Below are 26,826 nucleotides of genomic sequence, written 5' to 3'. Positions count from 1 at the left end.
ATCAGCTTAGAACATCATTTTGATTTATACAGTGTAATTCTTTTTTTTAATTTTTTTAATTTTAATGTTTATTTATTTTTGGGACAGAGAGACAGACAGAGTGCAAGCAGGGGAGGGACAGACAGAGGGAGACACAGAATCTGAAGCAGGTTCCAGGCTCTGAGCTGTCAGCACAGAGCCTAACGTGGGGCTCGAACTCACCGACCGTGAGATCATGACCTGAGCCAAAGTCGGACACTTAACCGACTGAGCCACCCAGGGGCCATAATTCTTTTTATGATAGTATCTACTACAAATGTTGCACATTACATATGAAAGTTTTGCAGCTTAGATTAAAAAAAAACTATCATTTCATCATTCTGAGTATGAGGGATTGTGTCTGTGTTTCAAGTCTGACCACAGTAAATGATGCGACACAACAGCTCTGAACAATTTCCAGGAAGCCTGGCTTTACCCTAAGCTGAACCACCCCACCCCACCCCACCCCCCTGCCCTGCACCACCCATAGGCAAAGCAAAAAGAGCCTGTATGCATCACCTTCCCTTATTGCAGTCAACTTATAAACATGAGCTGGGCCCCATTTCATGGCATCCTGTGTACTTCTCAACTTTGCTGGGTCACCGCTCAGCAGAAGCAGCGTCATACCACCCATAGTCATCAGCCTGGCATGTCTTGGTGAGTCCTGGAAGGGGATGAAGGGAGGGGACACTATGGTGGAAATATTGGCCTGGAAGGCTGGGCATCCCCACAGCAGACTGCTCCCTTGGAGGCAAGGTGGACCTTGATGGTAAGGCTCAGGCCAGGCAGGGGAAAGAGAGGGAGGCCAAGTCTTCTATCGAGATGGACCACCTATCATGAGTCTTTCTTTCCAGAGTTCTTCATCCAAAGGATCTGGACACAAGTGGGTGAGTCTTTCCCTCCAAAACTTGGGTTGCCATGCACTCAGGATAAGAGTATCCCTATAACAGGAGGGCAGATGGCACAGGAGGCTGGGTGATGGGTTGACTGCAGGAGGCCTGATGGGAGAATCTCTTGTGAAATAGAAAGTGGGGGCCCAGGGAAAACTTAGTCTTAGTTCTGGTCCAGAGACCCTTCCTAGACTCTCTTCTCCTTGGCTGAGCCATGCTCTAAAGCCATCTGGAAGACACTGCTGCTCAGAGCTGAGATGTCTGGGAGAAGCCATCTGTAGAGCAGGGGATGCAAAAGGTACCAGGAGCAACAGAATGTCTGAGGACAAGACAGCCACTAAAGCTCCTCAGCACGCCCATGAGAGTAGGAGCCCCATGCTGCTGCTGACATTGTTCCATGACAGAGGTACAAAATCCACATGCCAGAACACCTGGAATTCCAGCATGTTCTGACATGGCTCTGTCGTGTAACATGCCTCATGTGTTCGCTGACGTGGCATTCACATAGGTCATTACTCTCCTCTTCAGTGTCTACTTTGTCTTCTTTTATGTAACAAACTTCACACTATCAACACCTACTAAGAGCCCACTATTCAGTGCTCACTCAGAATTCTCGGTCAACAGGTTACTTGTAAGAGATGCCGTGTCTCTGTGGTGTGGGGAGTCTTTGTGTGGCATGGGCACCCTTGGATTGGAAAGGAGACTTAGAGACATGGAAGGAGGGGGAGCCTCTGAGCTTAGGGAGAGGAGACCAATGCTGTGCTTCCTTCTCCCCCAGGTGGTCCTCCTGTGCTGTGCTCCTCCCTGTCTGCCTGGCCAAGCCCAGTGGTTCCTCAAGGACAATGTGTGACTCTTCAGTGCCACTCTCATTGCAGGTTTGGCATGTTCAGACTGTACAAGGTCACTGGTGCCCTCATTCCTGAACTCCACAGCATAATGTTGCAGGACAGCTTCCTCGCTGGCCCTGTAACCCCAGCACATGCAGGAACTTACAGATGTTGTGGATCCTACCTTGGCTCCTCTTCTGTGCGGTCACCACCCAGTGACCCCCTGTTGATTGTGGTCACAGGTCAGAGAGCGCTTCTCTAGAGGAACTATTTCCTGACCTGATCTTCCTAATCTCAGAGTTTCCTGGTGGGAGTGTCAGTCAGGTCCAATTATAACCATAGGAGCTGCTCCAAGGGCATTTAATGTATGTGGGCAGAATAATGGCCCCCAATGATGTCTACACCATAATACTCCAAATCTATGAATAGTCCAAGGCCAATTAAGGTTGAATATGGAATGAAGGTCATTAAGCAGATGACCTGGAGATGGAGAGATTATCCTGGATTATCCAGGCGGACTTACTGTAATTATAAGGGTAGAAGGAAGCAGGAGAATGAGCTTCAGAGTCATGCAGCATGAAAAAGACTCCACCAGCCATTGCCAGCTCTGACGTTGGAGGAAGGGGTCATAAGACAAGGAATACAGGCAGCTCCTAGGAGCTGGAAAAGACACAGGAGCAGATTCTCCCCTTGAGCCTTCAGAAGGAAACAGTCCTGTCCACGCTGTCCTTGATCCCAGCCCATAAGACCCATGTTGGACTTCTGACATCCAGAACTATAAGACAACAGATTGGTGCTCTTTTGAGCCATTATGTTTGTAGCAATTTATTACAGCAACAACAGGTAACCAATAAAGATACCTAGGTGAGGAACAAATTAGGAAGCCAAACAGGGAAAGTGAAGCTGCTCCCAGCAAACGTAAGGGCAGGATGTTGATGCCACCACTAGACTGCAGTGACATAATGGGGGGAGTGTTCCCAAAGCCAGGCTCAGGGGTGCCCTGTGGAAGCTGGGGCCTTGGAGAAGTCACAGACATGGCAGAAGATGTGCCCATCCCCACTAGGCACAGGCTTGGTAGGCACTGGGAGTTACTGTGGTACCTGCTTTACTGCTTAATTCCTGTCTCCTACCAGGGATTCCAACTCATCAAACAGAGCAGGAACTGGTCTGATAAAAGAGTCTGGAAATGCAGCCTGCAGTGTCATTCTCCCACTCCCACCATACAAAGCAGAAAAGGGGTCTGTGGGAAACAGGTGCAACAGTTAATGTGTCAAGGATGAGAACGGTGGTAATGGAATCTGGTGCTGTTTCTTCTGATGGAGAAGCAGAGCATAGGAGGGGCAGAGACAGAGGGGGACATGCAGACAGAAAAAGACACAGAGACACAAAGAAGGAGGCGAAAGACAGACACAGGGGCACCCTCACTCATTTAGGGTCCCAGGGAATGGGGTGAGGCAGCGTCGCTCTTTGTAAACTTACAATGTCCATGTTCTTAGGAGTCTACAGAAAACCTTCCCTCTCAGCTCAGCCAGGTCCCCTGGTGAAATCAGAAGGGAACATGACCTTGCATTGTCGCTCAGAGATCTAGTTTGAAAGCTTCGTTCTTCACAGTGAGGAGCTATCCAAGGCCCCTTGGCACCTTCCCGGGCAGCCCCATCGTGAGGGTTCCCATGCTAACTTCATCATGGGTCCTGTGACAGCTGCCCATGCAGGGACCTACAGGTGCTTCGGTTTTCTGAATCACTCCTTCTATGAGTGGTCTACCCCAGCGACCTCCTGGACATCATGATCACAGGTGAGAATGTCCTGCTCCCATCCTCTTTGGGATACAGACAGGGTGTTCTAAGACTTGGAAGCCCCGGGTGGTGATGAGGGACACGCACACAGGTTTTTATGCAGAGAGATAGCCTTGGCAAGAGCTACACCAAGAGAGACAATGACAGAAGGGTGACAGTACAAACCATTAGTTATAACATAAAGGACAGATAAGGGGCAGAAATAGGGAGTCAGTAGTGGACACAAAGAGTGAAGGAAGGGGCACAGATGGGTACATTCACATCAGAGACAGGTGCCCTTCCACTCTGACTTTGTTCAGAAACCTGGGACAGTTTAGAACGTGGTTTCCAGTTAATCTCCACACCCTCTTCTCTACCAGGAGAACCTAAAGACATAGCACGTATATGACCAAGTTTTGAGGCCAGGTTGGCCTTTCTCAGGCTGATTCCCCATGGGCCCTGGGTCCTCTCCTCACGTGGCACCCACAGGTGTGGTATTCCCTCCTACATGACTTCATCCCATGTAGTTGAACCACAATGTGACCCTGGATACTATGGTCCCAGGTGGAGGAGACAGTCACTAGCTCCTATATGTGGTATGTTTTATGGGTTCCCAAAGCTGTTTCTTGGGCCAATGTTCAAGGTTGCTCGAGATGCTACAGGATTACTGAGGTCAAAGCCCACAGAAAGATGCAATCAGAGAGAAAGCAGAGTCAATGTACATCAATGGCCATATAAAGTCTTTCATGTAAAGAGACACAGAAATGCAATGTGTACACATGCACACACACACAGACACACAATGGAGGGGAGACAGAGAGAGACTGACAGATTGATAGACAGACACTGGCTCAGTGACACATAAAACAGAAGAAAGAAAAAGGGATAGAGAAGTAGACATAAAGATGGAGGGGACAGATAAAAGCCCTAAAAGACAGAGACCTGAGCGGGAGCACAAAGATAGAGAAAGACGATAATGTGGGGTAGATAACAGAGATCCCAAAAGAGAACTAGGGATATAGAAGCGGAGAAAGTCACCAAGACGGTGGTAATAGAGACAGACAGGTAGATAGATGATAGATAGATAGATAGATAGATAGATGATAGAAAGATAGATAGATAGATAGATAGATAGATAGATAGATAATAGATAATAAACAGATGGTAGATAGATGATTGATAGATAGATAGATAGATAGATAGATAGATAGATATGGTTTCACTCTTATGTGGATCCTGAGAAACTTAACAGAAACCCATGGGGGAGGGGAAGGAAAAAAAAAAAGAGGTTAGAGTGGGAGAGAGCCAAAGCATAAGAGACTGTTAAAAACTGAGAACAAACTGAGGGTTTATGGGGGGTGGGAGGGAGGGGAGGGTGGGTGATGGGTATTGAGGAGGGCACCTTTTGGGATGAGCACTGGGTGTTGTATGGGAACCAATTTGACAATAAATTTCATATATTAAAAAAAAATAAAGGATAAATCATAGAAAAAAAAGATATATAGATAGATAGATAATGCAGAAAGAGACAAGATGAAATAAGAGACTCATGAAAGAAAAAGACAGATCAAACTGACAGATCCCACAGAGGCAGAGAGAGTAAGCCAACACAAAAAGGGAAAAGATGGAGGAAGGCAAGAACAGGAAATAGAGAGGTGGACACAAGGGGACAAAGTGGACATTAGGCTCTGGGAACAGGAAAGAGAATTCTCAGTCCAGGTGTGAAGTACCCTGTGAGCAAGGAAAAGCCTCTCTAACTGAACTGCCTCCGTTTCCTCCACGTCTACATAAGAAACTTTCTCTCTGGGCCCAGCTGGGTGCCGTGCTGTGTTCAGGAGAGAACATGACCCTGTCCTGCTGCTCAGAGAGCAACTTTGACGTGTACCATCTACCCAGGGACGGGCAGCTCCGTGGGCACCAGCTGGCTGAGGGGCTGAGGGGCAGAGGCGTGATGGTGCATCCTGGGCCCACTTCCTTCTGGGTCCCGCAAAACCAGCCCTGGGTGGGACCTACATATGCCATGGCTCTTTCAACTCCTCTCCCTGTGAATGGTCAGGCCCAAGTGACCCACTGTACCTTTCTGTCACAGGTGAGGAAGCACACAACCTGCTCTGTGCCCAGTGATTCAGGATATATCTGAAGGCTATATGTGAAGGGTGTTCTACTGATAATGGGAGGATGCTTAGGAGTTCTGGAGAGAGAGAAACATAGATAAAGAAACAGGGAAGGAGAGACTGAGGACTCACCTCCAGCCTCCTCCTGTGCATCTTGCACAGAGACCCACACTGGGGGGTCTGTGTACAGAGGAAGATGGAAAGGGGTCAAGGCGGGCCCAGGAGGGGGATAAAAGGGGCTCAGTTTGGGGATATCATAGCTTACATTGGCCCCTCACCACTACTCATTTCCCAGGAGCCCCTCCTGACCTCCCACCCACAGAGAGATCTCCAAGGTGGTACAGGTGACTTTGGGGAAAGATCAAGAAACCTCCTCTTAAGTAGAGAGGCCCCTTTCATCCCCAACCTCTCCTGTTTTCTCTCTGCATCTTGAAGTCTCAGGGATTCAGTCCCCAGGGATTATGGGGAGGGGTCCCAGGAGCTCCCAGGAACTCAGCGTTAGATGACAATGAGCTTCAGTGGGTAGAATATGGGCAACTCCACATCCCCACCTCTCTCCTGACTTGTCTTCTAGGAAACCTGTCAAGTAGTTGCCTTCCATACAGAGAACCAAACTCCAAAACTGGTAAGTGAAGGATCTCTTTTATCCTTGTTTGTAGACAAAGAGAAGCCTTGGGTTTGAGTGTTGGCTCAGCCACCTTCCAGCTCTGTGATCTTGGGCTCATTACCATGCCTTTCTGATCCCCAGACTCTACAATGGCAGAAGGGGTTGGGGTCAGCATGAGGCCAGTGAGGACTCTTAAACTCTAATTTTCTGCAGCAGAGACCTCCTCCAAAAGAAGAGAGTGAAAATAAACCTGATCCGCTTGCCAGGAATAACGCCATACCTGCTCTTTCCCCATTCCTAAGTAGAGATGAGAATCTGTTGCGACCGGCGCAACAAACACCGAGATCAGGGTCCTGAGGGTAGGGGAATGTAAGAAAAAAAGAGAGAAGAGAAAGTTTGGGAACAGGAGGGTCCCCTGGGCTGATGGCCCAAGTGATGGCTTTATTGTTGCTGTACACAATCTTTTATAATATAAGACTCTTATGGATCAGGTCATTCTAAGAATAATCAGGTTTCACATAATCGCTGCCAACCAAAACATTTAGTTCTGTGTTTCTTGTGAATTTTCTAGATGGGTCACAACAAGACCTTGTTGATAAGATTGCTAGCAAAACACAATTCCCATGTTTGTTTCTATCTGACTCGGGTTAGAAAAAGGGAGGTAGCATTACTGCCAACACCTGCAGACCACAGGCTTCAGGAATTAACTTTCTCAGCCTTGACGAGGCTTTCGTATGCCATTGAAAGTGGGGGAATGGTAGGGGGAACCACCGGGTTGGCTGAGTCAACAGGGAACCGTTGCTCGACCTGGTCTCAGCCTGGCACCGGGGCCCGGCCCCCCACATGTCCCCCTATTGTTTGTAATTGCAACATGTGCATCCTGGCCTGGTATGTGGTAAAGGCAGTAAGACCCCATCTCCAGAAATAACACAGCAAGACAAGTATAACAGATATTACAGAAACAATTCCAATAAAGATCTAAAAGGAATGCTGAAGAATATTGAATGGATTAAACCCATTAAGTTGGTGCAGTATGGTTTCAGCGAGATCTCCAGGGTCAGGGAAACTGAGTGAGCTACTTGCAACAGCATTTATCTCTTCTTGTAGCTGTAAGAGGTCTAAGCTAGTATTAACATCATGCCAAACCCCTTGTAAATGACGACACACTTGTCCCCATGTCACATTGGTATACTCTAAAGGGGTAACACAGATATGCTTATATGCATCATGACAAATTAAAGAAAGTCTGGTATGCAAAACAGCAAACTGATCACCAAGATACATTAATGCTTCTTGTAGTGCCTCTAATTGGGCTTCCAATTTATGGTCTATTCGTTCTTGAGTGGCAAACACCTTGGATGCATTATGAGCCAATTCATTTACATGGGATGCTGTTTGGGCGCTTTCATGTAAGGATATTACAGATACAGTTGCAGAGGCAATTACAGTCACTGCTGCTATGAGTCCAACAATTAAGAGTCCAAGAAACCGTTTGGTCCTGCGCAGCCGTTTACTGATTTCTAAGGCCAATTGCATCCCATAATTAGGATACCAAGGTCCTGTAACATTTACTGGCAACATCCAATAGGGAGGTTGTAAGACCAGATAAACCTTCATTTCACTTCTAGAGGGTCCATCTACTGGTAGACAATTGGTCAAAGCACAAGCAGGACACGTCAGCCGGTATAACTGATGACCATCTTCTTTCACTGGAGTAATGGTCCCATCTCCAACAATTAGATAGTAGGGTGGAGGAACACAGGCACGCAATTGCAGAACTGGAGAAACATAATATTCTGGAAAACTAAAGCTGTCATTAGTATATATTTTATCAAAGGCAGCATATAACTTCCAAAGATCAGAATGAATTCTTCCTTCAGGGGATTGCAAAATGGTTTGTGGGATAACCTTGTGGTGTACCTGTACCTCATTAGGAGGTGGACCCATATCTCTTAAAGGAGCCACTAAAGGTCTCCTTGTTTCCCTTTGCACTTCCAAAATAGCCATAGGTGTTTCTTGAAGGAATGAATGCCAGACCTTTCGGGAATAATCTGTAATGGTATAGTTTATGCCTTTAGGAGTCATCCTCAATGAAGAGGATTGGGCACATTTACCCCAAGGTGAGTCCCCAGTAAGGCCTTGACCAACTGAGGGACATATAGGAAGATTCTGAGGGGGATCACGCGGTCCAAAAAACATCCATTCTCCTAATAATTCTCTCTTTTGTCAATAAGCGGCAACGGAGCGGGCCACCCATTCAGAATTATGCTCGCCATTTTGCCACATAGTATAAGTAATAGAGCGCCCTACTGGTTTCGTACCCAAACACCCATAAGCAAGTTTGTACGGCGTAGACTCCCTTTGCAGGCAGATGGGTACTCCTGCAGAGAGCGCCGTCCAATTTATAGAGGCCGACACAGTGGGCAAAAACCCTGCATCTTCCCCTCCCATAAAGGTGAGGTTGGTGTATACTTTGGGTGTGGGGTCTCTCCATGTTACAGGTTGTACTGTAGGAGCACCTACCATGTATGCCCAATAGAGGGCAGACTCCCGGCTGTAGTGAGAATGCACAGGCATGCCAAGAAGACATGTGTGGCCGTTACCTCTCTACCTGAGGCCATCACTACATCAGTGGCCTGGGTCAGCAGGTTCTTTATCTGTCCCCAGGTGGGTGTACTCGCCTTATGACTCCGCCGTCGTCGCTTTTGGGGGGGTTTGGCCATTTTTCGGCGCAACCGTAATATCTCTGAGGAGCCGAAGCAGGACCCAGCACGGCGCTTCCTCATCCTGTGGAAAAACACAAGCATACCCTCACCCTTTCCGAAGGATTGGGTCTGGGCCTTGCCAAATGCCTTCCAGCATATCTTTCCATCTTGCCATCAAGAGAGGTTCTTGATTCCTTCCCCAGCGACGCTCTGCAGCAGTCATCCCTGCTTCATTGACATTTAAAAAATTTAAAACATACAACACAAGAGTGAGATGCACATGGGGGGAATACTTTATCTTTCCCTTTAATATCTCCCCTTCTTTAAGTTTTTGCAGATACTGTTTTAGAGTCAGATGAGCTCGCTCAACAATAGCCTGTCCTGTGGAATTATAAGCAATGCCAGTTGTACGGTCAATTCGGAGTCGGTGGCAAAATTCTGCAGAAGATTTAGAAGTATAAGCACTACCATTGTCAGTTTTTATTTTATGAGGTTTGCCCATTGCTGCAAAGGCAGAAAATAGGTGATTTTGAACATCAACAAATGCTTCTCCCGAGTGGGCTGAAGCATGTATATAGCCTGAGCAAGTATCTACAGACACATGTATATATTGCAATTTCCCAAAAGGTAAATATTGGGTGACGTCCATTTGCCACAAATCATTGGGTCGAAGACCTCGGGGATTAATGGCATAGACTGGCTGTGGGAAGAATTGCGGACAGATGCCACATTGTTTAACAATTTGTCTGGCCGCTTCACGAGATATTTTGAATTCTCGTCGAAGGGCTGCTGCATTCTGATGAAAATTATCATGACTCCTTTCGGCTGTTTCCAAAGGAGTGGTAATGGGCAGAACTTGCAGTAAATGGGTTGCTGCATCGGCTATCCGATTCCCAGCAACTAGGGGACCAGGCAGATCGGTGTGAGCTCGAATGTGGGAAATATAAATTGGACTGTGCCGTAAATTAAGAAGTTTTTGTATAGCATGAAATAGATGATAAAGTTCCTCATCTGCTGTCAGTATAAAGGCAGTGGGAAGCTGCAATACGGCTTTGACAACGTATTGACTGTCAGAATAGACATTTATAGATTCCAGGTAAGTTTTTAGGGCTACCTGTACAGCATAAAGCTCGGCCCTTTGGACAGATTTAGTCGTATAATTTAAAGTGATCAAATTTTTATGTTGGGAAGTGACATAATACACTGCAATTTTACCCTCTTTACTAGCATCCACAAAAATGGAGGCAGCATCTTCAATCGGCTGACAAACAATAGGATTATAGGGCAAAATATCTATAAGACTGAAACCTTGTATTAAAGAATCAGAAGGTAAATGAAATTTAATTTGACCTGTAAAATTAGCCAAGGCAAGTTGCCATTCGATGGACTGGGCAAAAGCAGCGTCCACCAGCTTCTGTGTCAGAAAGGCACATGCAATAAATTCTGGATCGTGTCCAAAGAGCTGAACAGCTCGGGATCTTCCTCTAATGATGAGAAGACAAACCATAGATAGCAAAGGATTAATGACATGCAGAGAGTGTAAGGCTAAATGTAGCCATTCAAGTGGGCCATGAGATTGCCACAGAATTGCAAAGGGATGACCTGAGGTTTTAATATTATTAGATACAAAGGCTGAGAAGGGTCAATTCTAGTGACTTGGGCCTGCTGAATGGCCTGTTCTATATGTCTTATAGCTTCTTTAGCTTCTTGAGTGAGACTTCGAGGGGACGCTGGAGAACTATCTCCTTTTAGAATATTAAACAAAGGCAGTAATTGTTCTGTGGTGACCCCTAGTGTATTTCTAATCCAGTTTATATCTCCTAATAATTTCTGAAAATCATTTAGAGTAGTCAAATGTCCAGTTCTAATTGATACTTTCTGAGGTCGGACAGTTGATTTGGAGATGAGATACCCTAGGTATTCAAAAGGTGCTTCCCTTTGAATTTTCTCAGGGGCAACAATCAAATTATATGCTTTAAGGCATCTTTGAAGAGAAATAAAAGCCTCCTGTAATAATTCCTCAGTTTCAGCAGCCAAAAGTAAGTCATCCATATAATGGATACAATATACATGGGGAAAACTCTGTCTAAAAGGGGTAATTGTTCTGGCCACAAACTCTTGACATAAAGTCGGACTGTTAGCCATGCCTTGTGGTAAGACCTGCCACTGATACCGCTTAGCAGGTTCCTGTAAGTTAGTGGGAGGCAGGGAGAATGCAAAATGTTCTCCATCGCCAGGGGCCAACGGAATGGTAAAAAAACAATCTTTTAAGTCCAAAACTAGTAATTGATATTGTAAAGGAATGGCCGATGGGGAAGGGAGGCCGGGTTGCAAAGCCCCCATGGGCTTCATGACAGCATTAATTGCTCTCAAATCGTGCAGCAATCTCCATTTATTTGACTTTTTTCTCATCACAAAGATTGGGGTGTTCCAGGGACTGGTGGAGGGAACTAAATGACCTAATTGCAGTTGTTCCTCTATGAGGTGAGCAGCAGCCTCCCTCTTAACAGTAGGTAAGGGCCATTGGTCAACCCACACTGGAGTGGAAGTCATCCACTGGAGACGCATAGCGTGGGGAGTTTCCAATGGCCCTAGGAAAAACCCAATCCGAAATGGTCTCTTTTAGGCTCGGGGACATACAGCTCAGGATTCCCTTGCAACTCCTTCTCTAAGCCTTTCCCCTCAATATAGCCCATTTCCTTCATAAGGTGCATAGCAAGATTAGTCTGTTTTTGAATCGGGACTGCCTTAGTCTCCAGAGTCAAATCCATTGCAGTTAATATGTCCCTGCCCCAAAGATTAAGATCTATATTCAAAACAAAAGGCTGAAAAGTTCCAGTCATACCATCAGGCAGTCTCCAATGTAAATAATCAGAGCTTTGCAATGGAGCAGAGGCATAACCAACACCTTTAATTGGAATATTAGTCACTTGAGTAGGCCATGTGACAGGTCAATTTTTTTGAGCAATAACTGAGACATCTGCACCTGTATCCACTAGTCCCTCAAAAGGGACTCCTTGGATATGCAATGTAAGCATGGGCTTTTCTACAGAGATCATTTTAGCCCAATAAAGATCTGTGGAGCCGAACCCCTGATTTCCCCGGTAAGGTTTAACAGCCTTATTATTGAAAGATATCCGGGGTATCAAGATCAATTGTGCTATGGGAGTCTTGGGCTCAAGCACCAAAGTTCCCATAGTTAAGCTGGCCAAAATTTTTATTTCTCCAGTGTAATCTTCATCAATAACTCCAGGATAGATCATCAATCCCTTAAGAGTCCAGCTAGATCTTCCCAATAATAACCCCCAAGTATTCCTGGGTAGAGGCCCCCATATCCCTGTGGGAATGGCTTTAGGGGGCTGCCCTCCTTCTAGGTAAACAGACTGAGCTGGGATAAGATCTAGTCCTGCACTGGTGGGGGTACCGCGGTGTAGTTGGCTAATACCTGGGAGGTCTCCAGTGTTGGACACAATGGGTGAGAAGGTGTCTGTGGGAACATTGCCGCAATTGTTTGAGGGGCCTGCGGCTGGCCCCGCTTCCAGTCTCCCTGAAGAGGATTGCCATTACAATCAGTTTTAGAGCGGCATTCATTGACCCAGTGATACCCCCGTCTACATCTGGGACAAATAATTGCCGGCTTATTATTAATGTTAGGGCCACTTGGCAAACTGGGGGTGGTTGGAATTATTTTTGTACTATGACATTGGGCCTTCATATGGCCCTTTTGGCCACATTTGAAACACACTACTCCACCCAACTTCCTTGGATTAGTTCTTACGTTTTTACCCTGAAGCTGGGCATGCACCTGTAAGGGATCTATTCCCTTTAAGGCGGCTGCCAAAGTAATGCCCTGAATATAAGATGGTCCAATCTCAGCACATAGTCTGACATAATCCTCCAAATTACCCTGATTTTTCCAAGGACGAATGGCTGCCTGACATGCAGAATTAGCATTTTCATAAGCCAGTTGTTTTACAATAATGGTACCTGCCTCCCCATCAGTAACGATACGACTGACTGCAGTCAAAAGGCGCCCAACGAAATCCTGGTACTTCTCATCTGGCCCTTGCCTAATTTTAGACAATTCCTCAGTTCTGCCACCTGTGGAGGGGAGTTTTTTACAAGCTGTAATGGCACAGGTATTAATTTGATTATACACAATTTCAGGATAATTCAGCTGGAGGCCCACATCATAATATTGTCCTGTACCTGTGAGCATGTTGAAATCCACTGGTATGTTAGTTCTTTTATTATACATAGCCTGTTTTTCAGCATTCTCTGCAAATTCTGCTTTCCAGAATCTGCTTTCCAGTATCTCCCACACTCAAACAAGCCTGAGCAATGACTTTCCAATCTCCTGGGCATAATGCCTCCCTGCTCAAATTATCAAGCATAGACAGGGTAAAGGGAGCTGTTGGACCATACTGGGCTGTAGAGGATTTTGAATCTTTCAGCAATTGAAAACTTAGGGCGGAGTACACTCTCTGTCCCCCCTGCTGAATAACAGGGTCAGCGTGAAAAGCAGAGGTGTCTTCCCCATACTGTGTTGCTTGATACAGAGTCCGCTGCAAAGGAGTAGCTCCCGTAACGGGGTAAGTAAGGTTCAGTGGACTGTTGATTCTGAGTAATAGGGAAAGCCAGCCGAGGTAAGCCTTTATCTTGTGCCTGAAAAGAAGGTCGTTTTAAAGGTACCTTCTGAACCAGAGGGGCCAAGAAGCAGGCTTCCTCTGGTCTTCCAAATACGGCCCATCATCCCCCTGATCCCCAGAAGGAGAGTCATCATTATTTTCTGGATCTTGCATAGATAACTGTACTAGAAGGGGGAGAGGAGGTAAAGGTGAAGGCACCCCTGACTGTCCCGAAAGGGCATTGAAAGTAGTTTCTGGAGGGAGAGGAGTATCTGAAGTCACTAAGGGTTGGGCTACTTCCGAGCTAAGAGAAACTATTTCAATAGAATCCTGCGGATCAAGGACCTCCTTAATACAGGTCCAAGTAGACCACAAAGTCCCTGGAACAGCAGCCCCACGAATCTTCATTTGATTCTTAAGTTCCTGACCAACTCGATGCCAATCCTTTAAATCAACTGTACCCCCGTCTGGAAACCATGGGCAATAATCGCTCACCATGTCAAAAAATTCCCTAAGGGCTGACTGAGAAACCTTAATTCCCTTCTCCTTCATAAGAGCCTGCAAGGCAGTTACAAAACATCCTTGTTCCATAGACTGTTTCTGTCCCATAGTTTTACTCCCGTCATCTGTGCTGCTGGCACAGTTCCCCTACCTGAATTAGACGCCGCTCGGTCAGCTTTCGCTTTCCTCCTTGTTGTCTCAGGTCCCTGTTCGGGCGCCACTTGTCGCGACCAGAGCAACAAACACCGAGATCAGGGTCCTGAGGGTAGGAGAATGTAAGAAAAAAAGAGAGAAGAGAAAGTTTGGGAACAGGAGGGTCCCCTGGGCTGATGGCCCAAGTGACGGCTTTATTGTTGCTGTACACAATCTTTTATAATATAAGACTCTTATGGATCAGGTCATTCTAAGAATAATCAGGTTTCACATAATCGCTGCCAACCAAAACATTTAGTTCTGTGTTTCTTGTGAATTTTCTAGACGGGTCACAACAAGACCTTGTTGATAAGATTGCTAGCAAAACACAATTCCCATGTTTGTTTCTATCTGACTTGGGGTAGAAAAAGGGAGGTAGCATTACTGCCAACACCTGCAGACCACAGGCTTCAGGAATTAACTTTCTCAGCCTTGACGAGGCTTTCGTATGCCATTGAAAGTGGGGGAATGGTAGGGGGAACCACTGGGTTGGCTGAGTCAACAGGGAACCGTTGCTCGACCCGGTCTCAGCCTGGCACCGGGGCCCGGCCCCCCACAAGAATCATGGGATCTTGGAGGAGAGAAAGGAAGAGAACAGCTGGTGGGGGTAGGTAGTGCTTAGAGAAGTTCCATTTGCCAAGAAATGAGCTCCTGTCTGTCAGGATGCAACACGGATATGCTTAGTAGAGTGAGGGAGAACTCAGAACCCAGTCTCTCACCCATACATGTGATTCCTTCATTTATTTGTTCATGCACTGTTCCAGTGCACATGTATGTCCATGTGCTGGATATGCCATAGGTAGTCATTTCCTATTGGTGCTATAGCAAATTTCCACAAGCTCAGTACATTAAAACAACACAGTTTTTTTTTTTTTTTTAGAAAGAGAGAGAGAGAGAGGGAGAGAGAGAGAGTGAGTGAGCATGAACAGGGGAGGGGCAGAGAGAGGGACACAGAGGGACTAAAGTGGGCTCTGCACTGATAGCAGAGAGACCAATGTGGGGCTTGAACTCACAAACCATGAGATCATGACCTGAGCCCAAATCAAGAGTTGGATGCTTAACCAACTGAGCCACCCAGGTGCCCCAAAACAACACAGTTGAAAAATGATCTCATAGTTCTATAGTTCATAGTTCTGAAATGGGTCTCATGAGGCTGAAACCAAGATGGCAGCAGGCTGCGTGCCTTCTGGAGGCTCTGGGGGACAGTCCACTTCCTTGCCTTTCCAGCTTTTAGAGCCTGTGTTCCTCTGCTCATGGTCCCTTTCCATCTTCAAAGCCAACAATGATTGGTCAAGTCTAACTGACATTGAACCACTTAGACCCCCCCCCCCCCTTCATCACATCTTCTCTATTAAGGACTCTTGTGATTACGTTGGGGCCATCCAGATAATGTGGGATAACCTCTCAATTTTAAAGCCAGTGGATTAGCAACCTTAATTACATCTGCAACCATATTCCTCCTTGTCATGTAACATGACATAATTGCAAGTTATGGGAATTAGCACATGGAACTTTTGAGGGATGCATTCTTCTGCCTACTACCAATAGTAAACAGGATACCTTGGGAATGCATCTTGGGAAGCTGGTATTGCAGCTTAAGTGGAAGGGAAGAAAATGAGAGCATGAATGGATGAATGATCAATTATGAGGAAACTATACATGAAAATTTAAATAAAGTGATAGATAGTGCTTTGTGGATGGTTTAGAGTGAGTGGCAGAGACTCACTTTTGGGCAGTATTAGGTCATGACCTTAATGACAAGAAGCGTTTAATTCTTTGAAGATTGTTGGAAACATATCCCAGAGCTATCACCCAAGAAGACACTAAGGTGAGAATAATCTTATGCTCAAGGAAGAGTCTAAATGCTGCAGGGGAGGTGGAGAGAGTGACAAGATCAATGGAATGAGACAGAGAGGAACCAGATTGTATAAAGGAGCTGAGTAAGAACAAGGAATGTGTGCTACATGTTCAGTCCCATTGCAAATCGTCTAAGCATCTACTGGGAATCCATATATGATTAATAGTGACTTATATGAAAATGGGTTGTAAGGCATATAACTGGGAGCCGAGAGACCACAGAAAATGCAATTGCCACCCTCCTGGTGAAGTGTGGTGCCAAGTTAGACACCAAATGAATGAAGTAGATAAATACAAGACATGTTCTTGAGGTAGAACCATTTGGAGGAGGTTCTGTTGGATCTGGTTTTTCCTAGTTGCTTGCTCTTGGATTCATTCATTCCTTTGTGCAATTAATTTTCACTGCAACTAAGCCTATACTTGTCAGGAGAGAGGAATCATGTGGGGGGAAGTGTGTGCAAATGAGGATGCTTAGTGTGACAGTATAGTATACCAGAAAGACAAAGGCACTTGGCTTCAAATAGTCATTTTTCTACTTCTGTATGATAAGCTCATTTATCTTCTATTTTATCCACAATAAAATGAGGTTAAATCTCCCCGTTTTAGGTTCTCTGTGTGGATGAGGTCAGGACAAAAACGTGAAAGCATTTCACATGCTTCTGCAACAGAGAAAGTGCTGTATACATGATGTAAATTGCCCCCACTCCATTCCGCTCACCTCAAACCTCTACCTCACCCCTACTTCCAGTCATCTGTGAACATATGATAGATCCCTTGGAGGTGAATACCAATACCCTTTTGAGTCAGTTCAAATCTTAGAGACAGGAACAAGCACTACTTAATTAAGACTGCTTAATTAAGAGTCAACTTTCCTCTTAATTCCCAAAAGGACTGGTTTTGTTGGATGAATGGACAACAAAATATGTTCAGTAATAGCTGGTAGAGAGGATCAGATGAGCAGTAACCTAATATATGACTCATGAGACCACGCAAAGCAAACACATCGCACTGTGCAGCCCTTGCTCACCCATTTTGTTATCATTTCCTGCCTGTACAACATAAAATAACTCTACTTACTTTTACTTTGGTTTCAACTTTTTCTTTTGTTAAAGAATTTAGTCTTTCTTTTGTTAAAGAACGTTGTTCAATTCAGGGTTGAGGTAGAGATACTGTATGTATTTATCCAACAATCAATAGATGGGAGACAATCAATAAAGGAGAGCTACTGTGATTTTCTCCTTCTTAGATTCACATCTTCCTGCAGGTAACCCCAAACACTTGCATGTTCTGGCTGGGCCCTTTAGTGGCCATCATCTTCCTCACCATCCTTCTTTTTTTCCTCACTCATCGCTGGAGCCATGCCACAAAGAGTGAGTCTTGGGAAGAAGAGGCTAGTTTCCATCTAAGCAGAGCAGGGAGCTAGGATGAGAGTGCTCAGGTGTGAGTTCTCTGTTTGCAGGCTGATGCCTGGTTCAAGGCAGGAGCCACAGAGGTCAGGTTTTCTAGAGAGAACACCAGTGCCCTCCATCCTTATCAATGGAATGGAAATAGGGAGATATTAATGGGATGGGTCTGTGAACCTTTCGAGAGGTAGAATTTCTTTTTTTTTTTTAACGTTTATTGATCTTTGAGAGACAGAGAGAGAGAGAGAGAGAGAGAGAGAGAGAGCATGAGTGGGGGAGGGGCAGAGACAGAGGGAGACATAGAATCTGAAGCAGGCTCCAGGCTCTGAGCTGTCAGCACAGAGCCCGATGCTGGGCTCAAAGTCACGAAATGTGAGACCATGACCTGAGCTGAAGTTGGATGCTCAACTGACTGAGCCACCCAGGCGCCCCTAGAGAGGTAGAATTTCTGACTCTACTTTTTGGTAGTAATTCCAGGCAATACTGCACCTCTCTGGTTCAATCCATGTTGCTGAAAATGGCATGATTTCATTCTTTCTCATTGCCAGGTGGTATTCCATTGTGTATGCTGAGTGAAATAAGTTAGTCAGAGAAGGACAGATATCATATGTTTTCACTCATGTGGATCTTGAGAAACTTAACAGAAGTCCATGGGGGAAGGGAAGGGGAAAAAATAGTTACAAACAGAGAGAGAGGGAGGCAAACCACAAGAGACTCTTAAATACAGAGAACAAACTGAGGGTGGATGGGGGAGTGGAGGAGAGGAGAAAATGGGTGATGGGCATTGAGGAGGGCACTTGTTGGGATGAACACTGGGTATTTTTTGTAAGCCAATTTGACAATAAATTATATTTAAAAAAATACTGCACCTCTGTGCATGGGTATCTGTATCTATTAAATGAAGACCCAAAAATGCCCTTCCATGTGTTTTTGATGACTTCTATTCCCTACAGATGCTGCTATAATGAACAGAGAGCCTGAGGTGGACATAATGGTGAGTAGGGAGGTAGGTCCTCCTCAGCTCACCCTCTTCAGTGCAGTCTCACTTCCTCCTACTGCCCACAAATGTGTGCACACCGTCCTTCCCATTTACCATTATGCAGGATCCTCCAGCAGAAGACCCACAGGAGGTGACATACACAGAGTTGGGTCATTGCATTTTCACACAGCAAAAAACCACCCCCACTTCCCAGGGGCCCAAGGAACACTCGAGTGATGCCAGTGTATACATGGAATTTGTAAGGCCAATCAAGGCTTGAATCCTATGCCTGAGCACACCCAGAAAGACCCTGAGGAGGCTTTAGACCCATGGACGCCATAAGCCTTTCTGAAACCTCGCTTGACAACTCCGTCCTAACAACAAATTATGTCTTCAGATTCATCTCACCCTAAGATGAGATAAAAACCTCAGGACCCCCTAGAAAACATTCGTAGGATTGTTGTCCTTGTTATTCTCATCTCTACCATCTATTCCCTAAGTTCTCTGCCCTGCTCTGTGCTATGGTTGTGTTATGGTAAAGGGTAGGAGCTGATCCCTATTGATTTTGACTTTGGCTTCCTTGCTGTCTGGCTCCATTGGACCCTGTCAATAGAGACCTCCCTGTAATTATGCTGAGTCAATTTCTTACTTAGTGCTATCTTTAACTGCTACCATTTATATAACTCCACCTTAAAGTGAATTATCTACATACTGCCAAAATCAAGAATTATGATATTAAGAATTCTCCAAGACCATTTGCCTGTGACAGGACCAAATATCTTACCCATGAATTAAGACACGATGTATAGTGTGAAGTAATGTGTCCCCAGGCTAAGACTGTAAATAATTTTGTTCTTCATTGTTTACAGGGTAAACAACTGTATTGCTCTCACAGGCTAAAATGTGAAACACACTAGGGGGTCAGAGATGTGTTGTTTTTTTTAATGTTGATGGTCTTTTCTCATTACAGAAAAGACATTCATTCTTTGTATAAAAGTTGGAAAATAGATACAGAAAAAAGAAAAATCACCAATAAATTTATCATCAGATAATCATTTTAAACACTTGTTGCTTTAATTTTGGCTTAAAGTACTCATGTGTGTGGTTCGACAGAATTTTACGCATTTGCACCTTTGCAACCACTACCTGTGCCAAAATGTAGAATATTCTTAACACCCCAGAAAACTTTCTTGGCCATTTTGTGGGTAAGTTCTGACTTCCGTTACTATGCTACTATAAACAAATAAACAAAGCTATCATCTATCTACTATTAATCATCTTTCTTCCTAGCTATTACTGAATTTCACCTACATGGAACCATATACTATGTATTTTTGTGACTGGCACCTTTCGTTCAACATTATATGTTTGATATTTCATCACATCTTTGCATGTGAAAAATTATTTTCCATCCTGTGTAAAAATCCATTGTGTGACTATGTCACAATTATGTATCTAGTTGTGGTGAGTGTCCCAAACTCTGATGCCTTAATTTCTCACACTCTTATGTCCTTCCAGAACCATCCAGATAGATCTACCCAATCTTACTGGAATCCGGGAAGCCATGCTGGGGCAGGTCCAGGCATCCTCAAGTGAGAGATACTGGAAGCTCTGGTGGCCAGAGAGCACCTGGCTGGTGTCTCCATCATGGAGTCTGGCTCTCGCCCATCACCTTTGCAGCTAACTCCTTCAGGGCACATTAGGGAGTCCCATGCACCCCATGTCTCAATTTAGTATAGACGATTGCCCCCAAGGCTCAATCAAGGAAATCCAGTAGCAGGTTGTGGATCTATCAGGATAATTCTGGAAAAAACAAAACAGTGCAAGAAATTAAGACATCAGAGTTTGGGAGACTCGGCAATATTTTGGATGCAGAACTAGCATCAAAGTTAACCTTGTTAGAGATCAACAGTGAAAATGACAGTTTCTGTGCAGCAATGACAGGAATTCACATTTTTGAGCACCTCTTCAACAAAATCTGTTTCACATATATTTCTTCAATGAATCTTTCTGTAAAATTTATCAGGGCTCCTTGTTATCTGTACTTTGCTAAGTAGGGAAATTCAAAGAGATTAAGTACCTTGTCAAAGGTCACACAACATGGCATGTTTGTTGACCATGATGGGGCCCCAAAAAGAAGACCCCTGAACCCAACCACTGTCTGGTGAAACCACCTCCTGTAAACATATATCATACCTTGGATTTAGGGGATTGGTCCAGGTATGGACTTTAAGACACACTTGGGTTTTGGAACCAGGGGAGACCTTGGGCTTGGCTCAAAAATATTTCCAGGAAGTCAGATATTTTTGTTCAGCACATGTTGCAGGGAAACCAAAGCTATTATTGAGAAAGGAAGTTGTTCAGCTTTCTCTATCAACAGTTTGTAGAGGGACCTAAACAAGGATGAGAGGACCTAACAGACAGACAGCACCCGTGCATGGGTCAGTTCTGTGGGGCTCCTTGTTTCTGCACAACAGAGGTGTACAATAGCCAAGGAAGGAAAGTAAGTGTATTAGGTCCTACTGAGATCTACAAGGGGAGGCATGGGGAAGTTACCTGGAACTCCCCAGAGACTGGGGCATGGACCCATAGCAATCACATGGACAACTGAGGTTTTCCACAACCTCAGTTTGAACACAAGGTTTCAGCTTGGATGCTAGGGTTAAGGCAAGAATTTGGAAAAGAGTTTAAGTCTCCATGTGACTTCTCTTACAGTGTTATGAATGAATATGAGAAGGCGAATCCTTCTCTCAGACCACAATGTCCTCTTTCTCAGTAGAGAAGTAAGAGGCTCCTTCCAGGACACCTGGGAGGCAAAAAAAAAAAAAAAAAGGTGTTTAGGGATAAGTTTGATTCTGAGAACAAGTTGGCTGTTGAGATCCCAGGGAAGAGAAGATTAAAGAAAGGTTTTGGGGATTTGTGCCTAGAAAGATGTTCTAGAGACCTTCCCACTGGAATGATCTAGGTTCTGTGACCCTAAATGGGGTCTACATTCTGTAGAGCCTGAATTCCTCAAGGAAAGGATGCTGTGGAATGCATGAAGTTCAGTAATGTCCCAAAGCAAGTTCTGGTTCCTCAGCCTATACATGCCAGCAGACAACACAGGACACTTGTTCTCAGCTGGGGCAACATGGCTGTGTCCACACATGGACCATTATAATAGCGTCTGGAGACATTTTTAGTTGTCACGACTGTGGAGGGGGTTCTACTGGCATCTAGTGGACAGAAGCCAGGGATGCTTGTCAACATCCTGCAATGCCCAGGATGGTGCTCCCTGCCCCCCACCCCCGCACACACAGCAGAGAATCACTATCTAACCCTGTCAATAATGTTAAAGTTGAAAAAAAAACCCAAAACCTTGTCTAGGATGCAATGCTGGTCACCATTTCCAAAAACTAGCTGAAAAATGTGCCATGAACCCCTGGAAAATGTGTTATACCCTGAGATAAACTCATTTTTTACAGCGATAAAGCCATGTTTTATTAGACAGTGACTCTGTGTGTGTGTGTGTGTGTGTGTGTGTATAGTAACATTTCCATGTACCCTCTGATATACAATATCAAATATTTCACATATCAGAATATACAAAGAAAAGTAGGTTTTGCCATTTCTCAAAACATATCCCTCATCTCTTTTCAGTTCCGCATTTCCCTCAAGAGTAAGTTCTATTGCAGAGGGCACCTGTTGGGATGAACACTGGGTGTTGCATGGAAACCAATTTGACAATAAATTTCATATTAAAAAATAAAATAATTTTTTAAGAAAGAGTAAGTTCTGACTTCTGTCGCTATGTTACTACAGACAAATAAGCAAATTCACCATCTGTCTATCACTGGAATATAACGTGTTTGTCATGTTCATTTTGTCCCAGGATGAAGTGACCAAGTAACCCTAGCATCTCCCCTGAAGGGTCCAAAACATGCTTCAGAGATGGATATTTTTTGGAGGTTTAGCATTCAGATTTTGCTTTGTGCTTTCTTAGGTGCAGTGTCTTTGGCAAAGTCACTTCTCTTAAAGACTCATTTTCACTATTTTTAAAATCTGTCAGTGGTGTCTTCCAAAAGATGGGAGAAGCCCAGGACACTTGGTGTATTGAAAGGCAAGAGTGATGTATTACAGTTAAAATGAAGTGTACTTGGTAGAGAATTTGATTTGGAATATTTGGCTTCCCATTCTTGAAGAATTAGTGATGCCAGGAGTCTACAGCTAACTACAGCTAGTCTACATCTAACTATCTATATACCCCACTATCTGTATCTACATGTATAGATAGATGGAGATATGGATATACGGATAAGTATAGGCATAGGAGTTTCTTTCTTTACAGATGATGAATAGCTCCTGAAAAGATTCCCCTACATGCTGGCATTGAGAAAATCCCAGTGCAAGAGTATACTCTCTTGCTAGTCAAGCCCAAGTGGATATACTCAGTCCCTGAATTCCAGAGAAGGTACATGGGTCCATAACAGGCAAGGCCACATGGCTGTTGACTAATGGTCCAATGGAGAAGAACCTCTGTCCCTATGGCACCATCTTACATTCTGCCCCAGAGCCTTCCACTTGGTTGTGGGATCTGGTTTGAATAAGGATTTGAACCCATTAGACATTGGTCAAGGAAAACACTCACTTCTTGTCGGAAACTTAAACAGGACGTTTGGTCTCCTTCAGACCCCACCCAAGAGCTATCCAGAGCTAAGTTCTTTAGGAGGGAACCATTACTTGTGAGGCAATAGATGTAGGAATTCTCTGACAAGGAACTCTTACCTCATACTTCCTGCTGATTTATCTTACTGTTTTATGAGGATCTGTCATTCTGCTAATGTGCCCCAACAAGAGACTAACTGGGCTGAGGTTCTGACAGAATAAGGGCCCCCAGAGACACCATCCATCTCTGTCTCGGTGAGTCCTGTAATGCAAGTGGGTCAGGGGGGGAAGATGTCCCAAAACTGTCCATGTCCTCTTACTATGAGGACTCAGTGACTTTAGTGGCTGCCAAGGAGATTCTGGCCTCCTTAGTAGAGAGTTGGGCCTTGTTCAGATGTCTGTAACTGTGTCTGCTCAAGTCCAAGTGGCTTGTGGGGCCTGTTCAACCCACATCATGCTGTCTAGAGATCCATGGTGGGTCCAGAGTTCCTATAGATGAGAGCCTTGTGGCCTGGAATCTAGGAGGTAAAACTAAAAGATGAACCTGAAAACTATCCTTTCTGTGGGGGGAAAAAATTGACACCCTGCATGTCATTAGTCAGCATGAATTGGAACAAGGACTACTGTTGAAACTGGAAAACTGATCTTTTGTGAATCTCTCTCTTCCAGTGCTCTGTCTGAGCCAGAAGCTTTGGGCACAGGAAGGTAAGTGTTCCCCTAAATCTTTCCCAGACACCTTCTACTTTGGAACAGAAGGGTTGAAAAGACAGTCAAAAGCCCAAATGAATTCCAATTTTATTCCCCATTTAAGCCATCTCTGCTGTGCCCCCCTCTCCAGACCCCTCAAAAGCATCATACTCAGCCCTGGGTTTAGTGTTTGCTTCCATGAGGCTGTCTGTTCCATATCTAAGACATGTATTTCACTGAATGTTCACAACTCCAAGGGTGAGGAAGTTGGGAGCCATCAGTGATTGCCCAATATCTGTCCCTATGTCAGACCTACTTGTTTTCACAACCTGATTCTCTCCACTCTCTCCACTTTGCTTCACTCAGCAAGATGTTGCCTTAGTCCTGCCCTCCTGTGCAGTCTGTGTACTAGTATGAAGTAGCTCTCAATTACAACTGTATAGTCAGTCACCTCTGTTACTGCCTTGGATGGAATCCCATGTCTATCCATGTCTTTTCTCTTCCAGTTCCTTCTAAAGACTGTAGTCTGAATTACTTGTGTGTTTAAAACACAAGTATGTTTATCACCTTCATAGAACCCATCAGGGGTCTAACTTCAGATAAACCTACTGACATGGCCATGGCCGTGGCTCCCTAGCTGTGCTGGGCTGCTTCTGCTCCCCCAAGCCCATTTTCCATTCTCCCACCGAGTCTCTGCTTCTCAATCACTCTGACCTTATTTTCATGTGTCCCATACTTATTTGTACTTTATTATCCAGGACCTTCTCCTGTTGTTCCTGTGATCCACAATGCTCCTAACCTGTCTGTCCACATTGCCTAGGCTACTCATCTTCATGTATCAGCTGAACCCTCACATCTGTTATCAGATTTCCAAGATCTGTGTCTCTGTACTGCAGACTGTGTCATGACCTGTGATTATATACTTGCCTATTTTTTTAATGTTTATTTTTGAGAGAGAAACAGAGCACAATGGGAGAGGAGCAGAGAGACAGGGAGACACAGAATCCGAAGCCTCCAGGCTCTGGGCTGTCAGCACAGAGCCCGACGCAGGGCTTGAACTCACAGACTGCGAGATCGTGACCTGAGCTGAAGTCGGACGCTCAACCAACTGAACCACAAGTGCCCCTACACTTGTCTATTTTTAAGAGTAGTACCTGACATTTCCCATATTATCATTCCCCTAAAGGTCTTAACCAGGTTGTTTAGGTCAGGGTTTCCCAACCTCAGTCCTATTGACATTTGGGAGCAGGTGTTGTTTGGAGGGAAGTCCTGTGCATTGTAAGATCCCTGGCCTTTACCCAGAAGATGCCAACAGTGCCTTCTGCCCCCATGTGACAACCAAAAATGTCCCTAGGCATTACCGAATTGTCCCCTGGGAGGCAAAATTGCCTCCTGTTGAGAACCACTGGTTTAGGTCATTATATTAAATAAACATTGTATCTGCATTAATGGAGATATCCATGATCTCTTCATCTGTTTTGGAAGAACAAAAGCATGGAGGTATTGGTGAGTGAATACTATTAAATAAAAGGAAGTCCTGCAATTTTTGGTAAATACAGTCAACACCTTCCACAGCCACCTATAGCAAGTTGGTCTTCCTTCACAGCAATCCTCATGGGAATGGCAAATTCCCTTTCTACCCCCCCAACCCCTCCTCACAGAGCTGCAGTTGAGCACACCACTATCAGGTCTAAAAGAGATGATACACCTTGATAAAGGAACCAGCAGGCTTGGAGTTGTTCATGAGGGTTGCCATGGCAACGGAACACCAAACAGACTTTGTGGCAGACTAGTGGTTGCTAAGGGCTGTGGGAAGGTAGAGTGGGGAGTGACCTCTTGGTGTATACAGGGTCTCCTTCGGGGTGATAAAAATGCAAGAAGATAGAGGTGATGATTGGACAACATTGTGAATGCGCCAAATGCCACCGAATCATACACTTTAAAAATGGTTAATTGTATGTTATGTGAACTTAATCTCAAAAAGAAAATGAACATGTGAAAAGGAAGGGGTTCAGTTCCTCAAAAGGCTAAACATAGAATTATCATGTGATCTAACAATTCCACTCCTACATATACAACCAAAGGAATTGAAAACAGGAACTTGAACAGAGATTTGTACACCAATGGTCACAGCAGCATTATTCACAATAGCGAAAGATAGAAACAATCCAAATATTCATTGGCATGAGTGGATAATCAAAATGTGGTCTACACATACAAGGGAATGTGACTTGGCCATCAAAAAGAAGGGTATTCTGACACGTGGTACACATGCATGAACCTCGAAGATATTATGCTAAGTGCAGTACACCAGACATGGAAAAACAAATACTGTATTTGATACGGGGTACCTTGAATGGGCAAATTCATAGACAGGAAGTAGATCAGATGTGGAAAGAGGGAGTTATTGCCTAATAATTACAGAGTTTCTGTTTGGGGTCATGAAAAAATTCTGAAAATAGAGGTCATGGTTGTGCAATATGATGAATGTAATTAATTCCACTGAACTGTACATTTAAAAAATGGTCGAGAGGCACCTGGGTGGCCCCGTGCATTGAGCAGCTGACTCGATTTCAGCTCAGGTCAGGATCCCAGGGCCATGGGATTGAGCCCCGGGTTGGGCTCCATGATGAGCATGAAGCCTCCTTGGGATTCTCTTTCTCTCTCCTTCTGCCCCTCTGTCCCACTCGTGCTCTCACTTTCTCTAAAATAAAAAAAAAAAATTAATGGTTGAAATGGTGAATTTTATGTTATATATATTTTACTACAATTGAAATATACCAAAAAAAGGAAAAGATTTTAAAAAGGAAGGAATCCTGGGTCTTTCAGACCTTAACTTATTTGCATTTCCCCCACAGATAAGAAAAGCACTATAGTTTCTCCATGGCCGGCACCTGACTCTGGGCTCTATTTTCTTCCAGGGTGTTTTCCCATTCCTATTATATCTGCCACACCTGGTTCTGTGATTCCCTGGAATGAGTCTGTGAAGATCCTGTGTT

At 44.7% G+C, this 26,826-nt stretch overlaps 1 protein-coding gene across 1 annotated transcript; it reads left to right on the top strand.

Annotated features, from left to right (window-relative positions):
• Nucleotides 1–474: 474 nt before the first annotated feature.
• KIR3DL3 (killer cell immunoglobulin like receptor, three Ig domains and long cytoplasmic tail 3) lies at nucleotides 475–26,823 on the top strand. The gene is given in 14 exon segments (XM_078439325.2): nucleotides 475–675; nucleotides 873–905; nucleotides 1,687–1,977; nucleotides 3,232–3,495; nucleotides 3,498–3,530; nucleotides 5,292–5,440; nucleotides 5,443–5,599; nucleotides 6,199–6,249; nucleotides 17,379–17,407; nucleotides 17,409–17,484; nucleotides 18,471–18,523; nucleotides 18,621–23,395; nucleotides 23,810–23,845; nucleotides 26,749–26,823. Coding segments are annotated over 12 exon segments (1,383 nt in total). The 5' UTR covers nucleotides 475–584; the 3' UTR covers nucleotides 18,777–23,395; nucleotides 23,810–23,845; nucleotides 26,749–26,823.
• Nucleotides 26,824–26,826: the final 3 nt, after the last annotated feature.

This window comes from Panthera onca, chromosome E2 (genome assembly GCF_046562875.1).
Source record: "Panthera onca isolate mPanOnc1 chromosome E2, mPanOnc1 haplotype 2, whole genome shotgun sequence".
In the NCBI taxonomy this organism is placed as follows: Eukaryota; Metazoa; Chordata; class Mammalia; order Carnivora; family Felidae; genus Panthera; species Panthera onca.
Note: the sequence above shows the minus strand (reverse complement) of the source record. Positions and strands in the feature narration are given on the sequence as shown.